Source organism: Musca vetustissima, unplaced genomic scaffold (genome assembly GCF_032173495.1).
Source record: "Musca vetustissima isolate MV318-11 ecotype Yass unplaced genomic scaffold, APGP_CSIRO_Mvet_v1 utg137930, whole genome shotgun sequence".
In the NCBI taxonomy this organism is placed as follows: domain Eukaryota; kingdom Metazoa; phylum Arthropoda; class Insecta; order Diptera; family Muscidae; genus Musca; species Musca vetustissima.
Window position 1 is genome coordinate 538 of NW_026888097.1, and position 14,183 is coordinate 14,720.

Sequence of the window (14,183 nt, forward strand, 5' to 3'; positions counted from 1 at the left end):
CATCTGACCAGCAGTCTTGAATAGTTCGGCTTGTAACCCATCGCCTCCTGCTGCTTTATTATTCTTCAGGCTAGGTGGTACACACTCCATACCATCATCTCTTATTGGTTCTGGGGTATCTTCTTCACCGCCACTATTTGATACCAGAATCTTTTCAAAATGCTCCTTCCAAATACTCAACACGCTGTCTGTATCTGTCACCAGGTTTCCTTTTTCATCTCTACTGGAGGATGTGCCTACACCAAAGCCTTCGGTTTGGTGTTTTACTCGTTGGTAAAATTTCCGGACTTCGTTCTGACTCCTACATATTTCGTTTTTCTTGTTCTTTCTTCTGAAAATACGTTTCTCCTTTTCTCCCGATAATTCTCCATCGCACTACGTGTTGCTACGTTGCGTTTTTCAGATCAGTAGCATTACGACACTCCTGATCGTACCTCGCCTAACAAATATTCCTTATAAAATCGCCGCCTTTGGTAGAAAAAATATTTTTTTAAATTTACGCTTGAAAAATATTCTTTATGAAAACGTCGCCTTTGTTAGACCCTCTCAAAAATATTCTTTATAAAAACGTCGCCTTTTGTAGACTCTGAAAAAATATCCTTTCAAAAATCCACGCTTTTGGTAGACCCTGAAAAAATATTCTTTAAAAAATCCCCGCCTTTTGTAGATTCTGAAAAAATATCCTTTCAAAAATCCACTCTTTTGGTAGACCCTGAAAAAATATTCTTTAAGAAATCCACGCCTTTGGTAGACCCTTAAAAATATTCTTTTATAAAATCTACGCCTTTGGTAGACCCTGAAAAAGTTGTTTTTGAAATCCACGCTATTGGAAGACCTTACAAAATAATTTTAAAAATAATTTAAGAGATCAATGCATAGATCAGTCCTCAAAAAAATTATTTTAAAATATACACGCCTTGTATTGGTCCTTAAAAATTATATTTAAAAATGTACGCCTTTGATATTCTTTGAGAATTTTTCTTTAAATCCACGCCTTTAATAATCCTCGAAAAATTTATGTTTTTATCTCTAGACCACAGTGTCGTATGATTATTATTAATATGGACACGGTGTCGTATATGAACGTCAGTACTTATACGCCACAGAGGATTCACATGATTAGAAATGCCACAACGTGAAGAGTCTTTGATTTTATTTTACTTTCACTTTTGGGTAGTCCTTAAAAATATAGTTTGAATTGTTCCGAACCTGTGCTCAGTTTCTAGACGTATATTTAAATAGCAGTTCCTTATTTTTTATGGTGTAATAACTTTTACCAGACGACGCTAGAAATCTCATTATCATTTCTTTCCTCTATCTCTATTATTATTTTTTCTTTGGTTACAAAAAATATGTTAACACAAATTTATATTTGTAATAACTTAAAAACAACTATTTCTTGTTTTTCTTTCGTTTGTTTGTATTCTTCTACTTAAAAAAAAAAAAAAACAAAAAAATTAAAAAAAAAACTGTAAAAAATACTCTTACGCCTTGCTAAACCTGTGCCATAAAACAAATCGTTATAATATTTACATATAAATGACTATTATAAAAACAACGACGATATACCAACAACTATACAATAAAATATTGTAAAAAAACTGACTGGATATACAACACCTCTACTCTACACAAAAAAAATGTGACACATATATACACAACTATACCAACACCATCTCAACACTCCACATCAATTTATCACAAACTCGAAATCGAAAACTCGAAATCAAAACACGAAACGAACAAACTGCCACCTACGACAGCGGATTCTGATCGTGCCAATAATAATTCCCTAATTGCTCACATACAAAATTTACCCGGTTTTGATGCTTCCAAAGCTCGCATTGTCCAACACTATGCCACACCGTCATCATCGTCAGCGGCACGTGAGCCATCACACAGTCCCAGTGAGAGTCCAGAAAAATTACTTTCACCAGATCCGCCGATTGGTCCAACAGCGGCCGAATTAATATTACCCTGGCGCAGGGATCGTTCCTATCAGAGCATTGGTAATTGATGATGCCCGCTGGCAAAATAAAAATTCTCCTCATCCCCACGATTGAAATGAAAAAATGTATCGCTGCTCTCCTATCTCTCATTAATATTACTCTCTTGAATATTTGTTTTGCGTAGACGACCATGAGTTCATTGATACATTTAACGAAAAAAAAGAAATCATTTTTTATATATTAAAAATTAATATTTAATTTTTAATAACTAAATATTTTAATTGGCAATTTTTTTTAAAGTAATGTTTCTTCTTGATTTTTTAAAGATCAATTTTTTATAACTTTATTTGTAGAGATGTTTGTTCTATGAGTTTTTTTATAACGCACTGGTTTCAATTACAAACAAATTTCTGCTTTCCATGTATATATTTTTCATTTCAATTTAAATATATTCATTTTTTTAATATTGGTTGGCATTTCAAAAACAATAACAAAATATTTTTAAATAGTTAAGTTTACCTATTTCAAATAGTTCTCGAAAACTATTTTTCCTCTTTGGACCACAGTGTCGTATGATTATTATTGGACAAGGTGTCGTATACGAACTACAGAACTTATACGCCACCGAGAATTAACATGATTAGAATAATATTTTTTAAAAAAACGAAATATTTCCAATTTATCAAAAAAAAAAAAAAAAAAATCAATGTCTTGTAGAGGTCTACAAACAAATATTTTTTAAAAATTCACGCCTTGTATAGTTCCGAAAAAAATATTTTTTAAAAATTTAAAAAGAAATTCGCCTTCTATTGGTCCTTGAGATAGTCCCTGAAAAATATTTTTTTTAATAAATCCACGCCTTGTCTTGGTCCTTGAGATAGTCCTTAAAAAATATATTTTTTTAAATAAATCCACGCCTTGTATTGGTCCTTGAGATAGTCCTTAAAAAATATTTTTTTTATTTTTTAAATAAATCCACGCCTTGTATTGGTCCTTGAGATAGTCCCCTAAAAATATATTTTGGTCCCAAAAAATATTTTTTTTAATAAAACACGCCTTGTATTGGTACCGAAAAATATATTTTTTTTAATAAAACACGCCTTGTATTGGTACCGAAAAATATATTTTTTTTAATAAAACACGCCTTGTATTGGTACCGAAAAATATATTTTTTTTTTAATAAAACACGCCTTGTATTGGTACCGAAAAATATATTTTTTTTAATAAATCCACGCCTTGTATTGGTCCTTGAGATAGTCCCCTAAAAATATATTTTGGTCCCAAAAAATATTTTTTTAATAAAACACGCCTTGTATTGGTCCCGAAAAATATATTTTTTTAATAAATCCACGCCTTGTATTGGTCCTTGAGATAGTCCTTAATAAATCCACGCCTTATATTGGCCCTTGAGATAGTCCTTATAAAATATTTTTTTTTAATAAATCCACGCCTTGTATTGGTCCCAAAAAATATTTTTTTTAATAAATCCACGCCTTGTATTGGTCCCAAAAAATATTTTTTTAATAAAACACGCCTTGTATTGGTCCCGAAAAATATATTTTTTTAATAAATCCACGCCTTGTATTGGTCCTTGAGATAGTCCTTAATAAATCCACGCCTTATATTGGCCCTTGAGATAGTCCTTATAAAATATTTTTTTTTAATAAATCCACGCCTTGTATTGGTCCCAAAAAATATTTTTTTTAATAAATCCACGCCTTGTATTGGTCCCAAAAAATATTTTTTTAATAAAACACGCCTTGTATTGGTCCCGAAAAATATATTTTTTTAATAAATCCACGCCTTGTATTGGTCCTTGAGATAGTCCTTAATAAATCCACGCCTTATATTGGCCCTTGAGATAGTCCTTATAAAATATTTTTTTTTAATAAATCCACGCCTTGTATTGGTCCCAAAAAATATTTTTTTTAATAAATCCACGCCTTGTATTGGTCCCAAAAAATATTTTTTAAATAAATCCACGCCTTGTTTTGGTCCCGAAAAATATTTTTTTTAATAAATCCACGCCTTGTATTGGTCCCGAAAAAATATTTTTTTTAATAAATCCACGCCTTGTATTGGTCCCGAAAAAATATTTTTTTTAATAAATCCACGCCTTGTATTGGTCCCGAAAAAATATTTTTTTTTAATAAATCCACGCCTTGTATTGGTCCCTGAAAAAATGTTTTAAAAAATCCACTACTTGTATTGGTCCCGAAAAAATATTCACGCCTTGTATTGGTCCCTGAAAAAATGTTTTAAAAAATCCACTACTTGTATTGGTCCCGAAAAAATATTCACGCCTTGTATTGGTCCCTGAAAAAATGTTTTAAAAAATCCACTACTTGTATTGGTCCCGAAAAAATATTTTTTTAATAAATCCACGTCTTGTAGTGGTCCCCGAAAAGAGTTTTTTAATAAATCCACGCCTTGTATTGGTCCCGAAAAAATATTTTTTTTAATAAATCCACGCCTTGTATTGGTCCCGAAAAAATATTTTTTTTAATAAATCCACGCCTTGTATTGGTCCCTGAAAAAATGTTTTAAAAAATCCACTACTTGTATTGGTCCCGAAAAAATATTCACGCCTTGTATTGGTCCCTGAAAAAATGTTTTAAAAAATCCACTACTTGTATTGGTCCCGAAAAAATATTTTTTTAATAAATCCACGTCTTGTAGTGGTCCCCGAAAAGAGTTTTTTAATAAATCCACGCCTTGTATTGGTCCCGAAAAAATATTTTTTTTAATAAATCCACGCCTTGTATTGGTCCCGAAAAAATATTTTTTTTAATAAATCCACGCCTTGTATTGGTCCCTGAAAAAATGTTTTAAAAAATCCACTACTTGTATTGGTCCCGAAAAAATATTCACGCCTTGTATTGGTCCCTGAAAAAATGTTTTAAAAAATCCACTACTTGTATTGGTCCCGAAAAAATATTCACGCCTTGTATTGGTCCCTGAAAAAATGTTTTAAAAAATCCACTACTTGTATTGGTCCCGAAAAAATATTTTTTTAATAAATCCACGTCTTGTAGTGGTCCCCGAAAAGAGTTTTTTAATAAATCCACGCCTTGTATTGGTCCCGAAAAAATATTTTTTTTAATAAATCCACGCCTTGTATTGGTCCCGAAAAAATATTTTTTTTAATAAATCCACGCCTTGTATTGGTCCCTGAAAAAATGTTTTAAAAAATCCACTACTTGTATTGGTCCCGAAAAAATATTCACGCCTTGTATTGGTCCCTGAAAAAATGTTTTAAAAAATCCACTACTTGTATTGGTCCCGAAAAAATATTTTTTTAATAAATCCACGTCTTGTAGTGGTCCCCGAAAAGAGTTTTTTAATAAATCCACGCCTTGTATTGGTCCCGAAAAAATATTTTTTTTAATAAATCCACGCCTTGTATTGGTCCCGAAAAAATATTTTTTTTAATAAATCCACGCCTTGTATTGGTCCCTGAAAAAATGTTTTAAAAAATCCACTACTTGTATTGGTCCCGAAAAAATATTCACGCCTTGTATTGGTCCCTGAAAAAATGTTTTAAAAAATCCACTACTTGTATTGGTCCCGAAAAAATATTCACGCCTTGTATTGGTCCCTGAAAAAATGTTTTAAAAAATCCACTACTTGTATTGGTCCCGAAAAAATATTCACGCCTTGTATTGGTCCCTGAAAAAATGTTTTAAAAAATCCACTACTTGTATTGGTCCCGAAAAATATTCACGCCTTGTATTGGTCCCTGAAAAAATGTTTTAAAAAATCCACTACTTGTATTGGTCCCGAAAAAATATTTTTTTAATAAATCCACGTCTTGTAGTGGTCCCCGAAAAGAGTTTTTTAATAAATCCACGCCTTGTATTGGTCCCGAAAAAATATTTTTTTTAATAAATCCACGTCTTGTAGTGGTCCCCGAAAAGAGTTTTTTAATAAATCCACGCCTTGTATTGGTCCCGAAAAATATTTTTTTTAATAAATCCACGTCTTGTAGTGGTCCCCGAAAAGAGTTTTTTAATAAATCCACGCCTTGTATTGGTCCCTGAAAAATGTTTTAAAAAATCCACTACTTGTATTGGTCCTTGAATAAATTCACGCCTTTAGTATACCCTGAAAAACATATTTTAAAAAGTCCACGCCTTTTGTTGACCCTGAAAAACATATTTCAAAAATTCCACTCTTTTGGTAGACCCTGAAAACATATTTTAAAAAATCCACGACTTGGATTTTAAAATTCATTCCTTAGATAGTCCCCAATAAAATATTATTAAATCAAACGACGCCTTGTGTGGTCTTTGAAAAGAGATATTTCAAAAAATCAACGCTTTTAATAGTCCTCGAAATAAAAAATTATTTAAAACCAGTGAGCGGAGCAGTATAGTCGGACGGACCCGACCATACGATACCCTACACAATTACCACGGAACTCTAACTTTCTGCGGATGTTTATTCCGAGCCTGGGCAATATTTCGTTCCCCTAGCCTGATTAGAGGTCAACAGCACCTCTTCCTTATACTGACATATTTTCCGAATATTACTATTTATATTCAGTATAGCTTTTCTAATTATTTGTCCATATTTCCTTCAGGTGGGTTGTGTTGTGATGTTCGGCCTATTGGCATCGACTCGAAAAAACACAAAAAGTATTCGGTCCACTTTATCCCAATCTTATTATCTGATCATCACCGAAAATTATAGGCCTTGTCCTTGTCCATACCTGAATCCTCATGGAAAATTTCAAAGCGATCAGCTCTATATTTTCGCCCTCTTGTGTGGTAATGGGTTACTAAACAATATCTGAATACGTAAGCACCTGTAAATATTTAAGTGTAACTCCCACATCCGAGTACATACGAAAATAAAATTGTTATCAATTTAAAGGTCAGATCCTATCAACTTCTTGGGTCTATATCCTTCAGGGGAAAATATATACGCCATTGAATACGAATTTTGTCATTTTTCACACAAAAGTCGGGGTTCATTTGATCCGCTAAATATTGACAGATCTTTATCAAAACAGGCATGCTTATTATTCTTCGGCCCGATCCCCTTCCCCATGTAAAATTTCGTGATGATCGGACCATAATTGCGGCCTCAAGAGCGACCAGAAAAACAGACTAAAATAATGTTTTTGGTCCATTTATCTCCTAAATATCAATCGATCCTTACCAAAAATTTAGGGGTCTTCATTGGCCAGAACCCATTCTACATGCAAAATTTCGTGAAGATTTGTCCATAACTGTCGCCTGTATCGTTTTTACAAATTATAATGGAAAAGCGGACGGATGGGCGGACACACATGTCTAGATCGACTCAGCTAGTCGAGATATGACGATCGGTATACTTAAAGGTGGGTCTAGGACCAATATAACGCGGCGTTACAAACTCTTGGGGCTGCACAAAGCTATAATACCCTGACAACATAGTTGTGTAGGGTATAAAAATCCACGCCTTTGGTAGAACCTGAAAAACCTCCCGAAAAAATATTTTTAAAAAACCCACGTCTTAGACAATATGTTTAAATACTCTGTGGCTTCAGTTGCCGTACTAAAATTTGGTTTTTATTTGTAGACCACTGTGTCGTATGATTACTATTAATATGGACAAGGTGTCGTATACTAACCTACAATACTTATACGCCATAGAGGATTCTCATATTTGGAATTGCCAACCGATTATTTATTTTGTTTTAATTTTAATGTTGTTTTTGCTTTATAAATTTTAAATACTTAATGTATATATTGTAAAAAATATATATAAGAAAATATTATGTATAAAATGAAACGGATATCCAACGAAAAAACTCCATAGAATGCCCTATATGATGAAGAGCCGAAGAAAATTGCCAAATAAATATAAAACCTCATTTTTAATAATTATTGTGTTAGAAAATATAAAATCAAATATATATAAATCATTTGTTTGATAGTTGCCAGCCAGATATGCGTCAATATCTTTAGATACTAGTTAATGATCTCATCCATCCCCGCTCCACTCTTCAGCAGCCTCATCTGTAGTAGACAGTGCTTATGATGCTTTGAAAAGCAAGATAAAAAATAATTTTGAATATAATGTTCGATATTTTTACTTTTAGTTTCATTGTATATCACAATATGTGTCATTATTTTTTATAAGACGTCATATTATTATTTTTTTAATTTTTATTTATTTTTTATATCGATGAGATTCCAATGAAAAAAGCATGGCATTTTTGTGCATGATTTTTGTTAATATTTTTTTTATTATTTATTTTTATTTTTGTTTGTGTTATTTTGTACGTTTTTTTTTCTGTGCACAAAAAAATGTTTTGTGTTTCCAAATGTTTTTTAAAAAGAAAAAAAAATTGTTTTTGAGATTATTTCATTGTGTAGAGGAATATAATTATGTAAATAATTGCATATATATAAATAACAAATGTAGACATTTTTACAATTTTCAAAAAACCTCTATCTCTCTCTTGTACAAAAAAATATTCTTTAAAAAATCCACGCCTTGATAAGGCCTTGAAAAAATATTCTTTAAAAAATCCACGCCTTGATAAGGCCTTGAAAAAATATTCTTTAAAAAATCCACGCCTTGATAAGGCCTTAAAAAATATTCTTTAAAAAATCCACGCCTTGATAAGGACTTAAAAAATGTTTTTTAAAAAATCCACGCCTTGGTAAGGACTTAAAAAATATTTTTTAAAAAATCCACGCCTTGATAAGGACTTAAAAAATATTTATTTAAAAAATCCACGCATTGATAAGGGCTTAAAAAATATTTTTTTGAAAAATCCACGCCTTGATAAGGACTTAAACATTTTTTTAAAAATCCACGCCTTGATAAGGACTTAAAAAATATTTTTTAAAATATCCTCGCCTTGATAAGGACTTCAAAAATATTTTTTAAAAAATCCACGCCTTGATAAGGACTTAAAAAATATTTTTTTTAAAAATCCACGCCTTGATAAAGATTTAAAAAATATTTTTTAATAAAATCCACGCCATGATAAGGACTTAAAAATTTTTTTTTAAAAAATCCACACCTTGATAAGGATTTAAAAAATATTTTTTAAAAAATCCACGCCTTGAAAAGGACTTAAAAAATATTTTTTAAAAATCCACTCCCGAATAAGGATTTAAAAAAATATTTTTTTTAAAAATCCACGCCTTGATAAAGTCTTCGGAGAAAATATTCTTTAAAAAATCCAAGCCTTGATAAAGATTTAAAAAATATATATTTTTTTTATATCCACGCCTTAATAAAGTTTTAAAAAATATTTTTTTTAAAAAATCCACGCCTTGATAAAGATTTAAAAATATTTTTTTTTTAAAATCCACGCCTTCATAAGGAGTTCAAAATAGGAAACTATAGGAAACTCATATATATTTAAAAATCTAGTTTTTTTTTTTTTGGAAGATCATAAAAAGTATTTTCTAAAAATTCCAACCCCATTGGTAGGCCATCAAAATTATTTTTTGATAATGAACACCTATCGCTAGACTTCAAAAAATATTTCTTAATAATAAAAATCCAAGCCTTGGTTATATTTAATGTTATTAATATTTAAATATTTAATATCATCTACACACTGAAATAATCTCAAGAAAAAACTCTTAACACAAAAAAACTCTGCATTGTGCCGTGAACACAACAATAACCCACACCCCCCTTCTTTCCATATGTTCCTGCATGTCGTACCATCCATCCCATGAACTTTGTATACCTTTTACTAATCGTTTTGTTTTGGTTTGTTTGTTCGAAAAAAATACTCTTCACTTTTCGTTCCATAGACACAAAACTTTTTTTTTAATTTTAATTTTTTTTAAGTTTTCAAAAAACTCAACAACAAGAAAAAATGTTATGTTTATGTTTAGCTTTTGTGTTGTTTGCATAAATGCTTTTTGCCAAAAAAAAAAAAAAAAAAAAAAAAAACTCAATTAAATTTGAAACCCAAAAAAAAAAATATTCACAAAGAAAATAATACTAATTTCAAATTTTCCATTCTCTTCCCACCCAAAAAAGTAGCAGAGAATGCCATACCCGAAGAAGATCGCAATCTATCACGCGATTCAGATGGCGAACGCCGTGTGGCCACACCCACCGCCACTGAATCCCAGCTGCCATGGAAACGTCAGGGTGACGAAATTTCCGATGCCGTACAACAAAATGAATTCCCCGCCTGGGCATCCAATAAAGAATATTTGGCCTATAATTCACCAAGTGCTACATTCTTAGGTAAAGTATAAATGCGATTTTTGTTTATATAGCGTTCATAACTATATAGTATATTATTACATATATACCAAGTTATTTGTATGCACCTTAGTTTTAGAGAATGTTTTTTTACGTTTACAAATTTTCAAAACAGCATTGCAGAGCAAAAACGACAACATCTTCTTCACTGTAGTTAGTATATCGATAAACAAAATTTCCATTTGAACAAATTTTCAAAATCATTGACTTTTGCATATCTTTTTTTTGAGATTGTTTTAGGATTAATACAGGATTGAATAAGTATTTTGTGAAATTAAAAAATTATATATTAAAAAATCACGCTTATATGTAGTCTACAAAAATCCACGCCCATACCTCGATTATTATAGCATGACATAAGAAAATATTAGATTCAGTGTTGCATTTGTTTGAAAATATTTTTGAAATATTCCACTTCCATCCTCAAGATAATTTTTGGTCTACAAAAAATATTAAAAAAAACTGGGTCAATAAGCAGATTTTTAACGAATTCTTATCTATTACTGGGCCTTTGGAAATTTGTTATACAATCTATGCGTCCAAAAATATATTTCTTTTATTATTCAGAAAAGCTATTCATAAATCTTCAAAAAATTATTTTTAAACCAGTGAGCGGAGCAGTATAGTCGGACGGGCCGACCATATGATACCCTACACCACTACCACGAAAATCAAACTTTCTGCGGTTCTATATTCTGAGCCTGGGCAATATTTCGAGATATTTGCACCATTTTTACCGATTATACATCAACAACTTCCCTTTCTAACCCTGGCATATTTTCCAATTTTTTTCCTTGAAGTGAATTTTTACGCCGTAAAATAAAAAAAATGGTCACTTTAGGTTTTGGTTGACCCTCGGAATATTGACCGGTCATCATCTAAACAGCCGCACTAAGTATTTGGTCAGATCCCCTTCACCTTGTAAAATATGTGATGTTCTGCATATAATAATTGCCTCTAGAGCGACTAGAAAATCTGATAAAATTAAAGTTTTCGGTTCATTGCACCCTCTGAATGAAATCTCAACTTCACCGAAAACTATAGGCGTCGTCCTTGACCATAATCGAAAGTTCATGTACAAATTCAAAGCTATCAGCGCGACATTTCCGTCCTCTAATGGAGTAATGGTAATACTATGCACATAGCCACCTTTACCTAATTATGTATAACTCCCACATCAGAGTACATGCAGCCATAAGGCCAACCTCTCCTCTTGGATATACCATCAACTTCTCGGTTCTATGTCCTGCAGGAGTAAATATATACGCTATAGAATACAAATTTAGTCATTTTTCACATAAAAGTCAGGGTCCATTTGACCCGCTAAATATTGGCCGATCTTTATCAAAACTGGCATGCTTATTATTTGGCCCGATCCCCTTCTTCATGTAAAATTTTGCGATATTTGGGCATAATTGCGATCTTTGGAGCGACCAGAAAACCAACAAAAATTAAATATTTGGTCCATTTCATCCCATAAATATTAACCGGTCTTTACCAAAAACAATAGGTGTCTTCATTGGACAGAACCCATCCTACATGTGCAATGTCGTGAAGATTGGTACATAACTGTGGCCTGTATCGTGTTTACAAATTATAAAGGACAGACGGACGGACCTATCTACTCACCCGGTCGAGATATGACGATCGCGGCGTTATAAACTCTTGGGGCTACCAACATAGTTGTGTAGGGTATAAAAACTGGCCATACTTGGCCTTCAAAAAGATTTTTTTTGAGTCGAGCTTATAGCTGAATTTCAAAAATATTTTATTTTAATCCAAGTCAATTTCGCCACATTAACAAATATTTTTAAAAAAAAATTCAAGCCTGCGATCTTCAAAAATATTTCAATCATTCTTTCAAAAAGTATATTAAAAGAAATTTGAAAATGTAATAGGTTTGTAATGTAATAGTTTTAAATCCATACCTTTAAAAATTCCACAAAACACTTATGATTGTTTTTCATATAATCAGTATTCATTTTGTAGCCAATTAGATGCAATTCGACATTCCCACGAAAACAAATTAAAGATTAGAAAAAAATAAAACTTACAACTTCAATTCACTCAACATAAAGTTTCATAAAACAAAATAAGCCGCCATTCATTTTGTTTAGATTCTGAAAGCGTGAATGCAAGAGAGTGCATGTAAGCTACCCCCTTTGTTTCGTTTTCAAAATAGTCAATGAGAAAGTCACACGACAAAAAATTTTTTTGGTCTTCCTATATAAATGTTGACCTATTTTTATATATATTGAAAAATATAGAATTTTTTCATATATCGAGATTATTAGTAAATAACATTTGTTTTTCTGTATTAAATGTTGTTTAAATGTTAAAATATAAAAATAAATTTTTACAGTATTATATATAAAAGCAGTATTATATAACAATACAGTATTAAATACTTTTTTACTTAAATAAAAATATACTTTTATATAAACAATTTATATTTATAGAATAGAATGTACATAAATTTTATAATTTGTAATATTGTGAAATATATAGTTTATTGTTTGTGTATTTTTTATAATATATACCATAAAGAAATTGTAATATTTTAATTAAAAACATTAATAACTGGAAACTAACGTATTTACATAACATAATTGGAAACAAATTATTTTGTTTTATTTTCTTTTTTATCAACTATATTTTAAAATATAAAATAAATAATATATAAATAAAAATTGTTACTAACCAAAAAAAAACTAATTTGAAATAAATACTAACAAAATAAAATATTTGTTTTAAATTTAATATAAGTACACTCATGTGACGTATACATAAATCCATACGAATCAAGACCCAATTATATTTTGTATCCATTCACGTTGAGAACTGTGTGATGTACACGATGAAAATCTCTCCATGCTGTTCCAGTTTTGTTATTATGGGTGTGGGTTACTTACATAGGTTACTTCGTTACCTATGTACACTATCGATATAACAATTTCAACCTTTCTTTGGAAATTATGACACTTGATTGAACATCTGGAGTAACAAATTCGACGTTGAAGTCGTGACTAGCTGATTTATTTTTTGCTTGAAACATCTACATCAATTTTTCTCTTCCGGTCCCTCATTGGTGTATTTTATTGAAGTCTTTCCCCCAAAAAATGTATCATCCCTGGTTTGGTGATAAGCTAACATGTTTTTCGATTAATTATTATAGTTCTTCGGAATATCAATAATATAGTCGCAACCACATTATTAGATTGGAATGTCCGATTTTGACCAAATAGACACCGTTTTGTTGTATGATTTGTTGCCATTTTAAATATAACTTCATAATGCCTCTCTTATAGAAGTCTTGCTATCTATTTGCAAAACTCTAGTAGTGGATATTCACAATCCTCCCAAGATACCAATTTTTTTATAATTAAAGAAGTTTTCCAATGCAAGAAAAATATGATAATCGATTGGTGCCAAGTCCGGACTGTATGTCGGATACATTAAAACTTCCCAAACAAGCTCCCGAAGTTTCTGGCGAGTTAATGTAGATGTGTGTGAACTAGCGTTTTCCTGGTGGAACTTCTTCGGTGGGACACCTCTCCTATTGGCCAATTTTGGCCGTTTCTGGTCAATTGCTATCTTCAAACGGTCCAGTTGTTGACAGTAGAGTTAAGAATTTAGCGTTTGACGATATGGAAGCAACTTATAATAAATAATCTCCTTCCAGTCCCACCAAATGCATAGCAGAACCTTCCTGACCGTTAGTCCTGGTTTGGCCGTTGTTTAAGTTGAATCGTCGCTCTTTGAACACGATCGTTTTTGCAATGGGTTATAGTATGTGAACCATTTCTCATGTCAAGTCACTATCCGTTTAAGAAATGGTTCTATCTCATTCCGTTTGGCCAAGGCTTCGCAGATAGAAATTCGATCCATCCTTTTTTTCCTTTAATTGGTGTGGCACCCTAACATCGAGTTTCTTTTTGAATCCAGCTTTGTGTAAATGGTTCAAACCGTTTTATGGTCGATGTTTAGCTCCTAGGCAATGTT

General features: G+C 31.3%; 1 protein-coding gene across 1 annotated transcript in view; it reads left to right on the plus strand.

The window, feature by feature from the left end:
* Window positions 1-1,763: 1,763 nt before the first annotated feature.
* The window catches only part of LOC133335919 (uncharacterized), a gene marked incomplete at its 5' end in the record, with an annotated part of 47,200 nt that continues 34,780 nt past the window's right edge, over window positions 1,764-14,183 (plus strand). Inside the window, 2 exons of the mRNA XM_061544212.1 lie at window positions 1,764-2,009; window positions 9,951-10,163. Of these exons, the coding sequence (XP_061400196.1) occupies window positions 1,764-2,009; window positions 9,951-10,163 (459 nt within the window). The remainder of the gene's footprint in view (window positions 2,010-9,950; window positions 10,164-14,183) is intronic.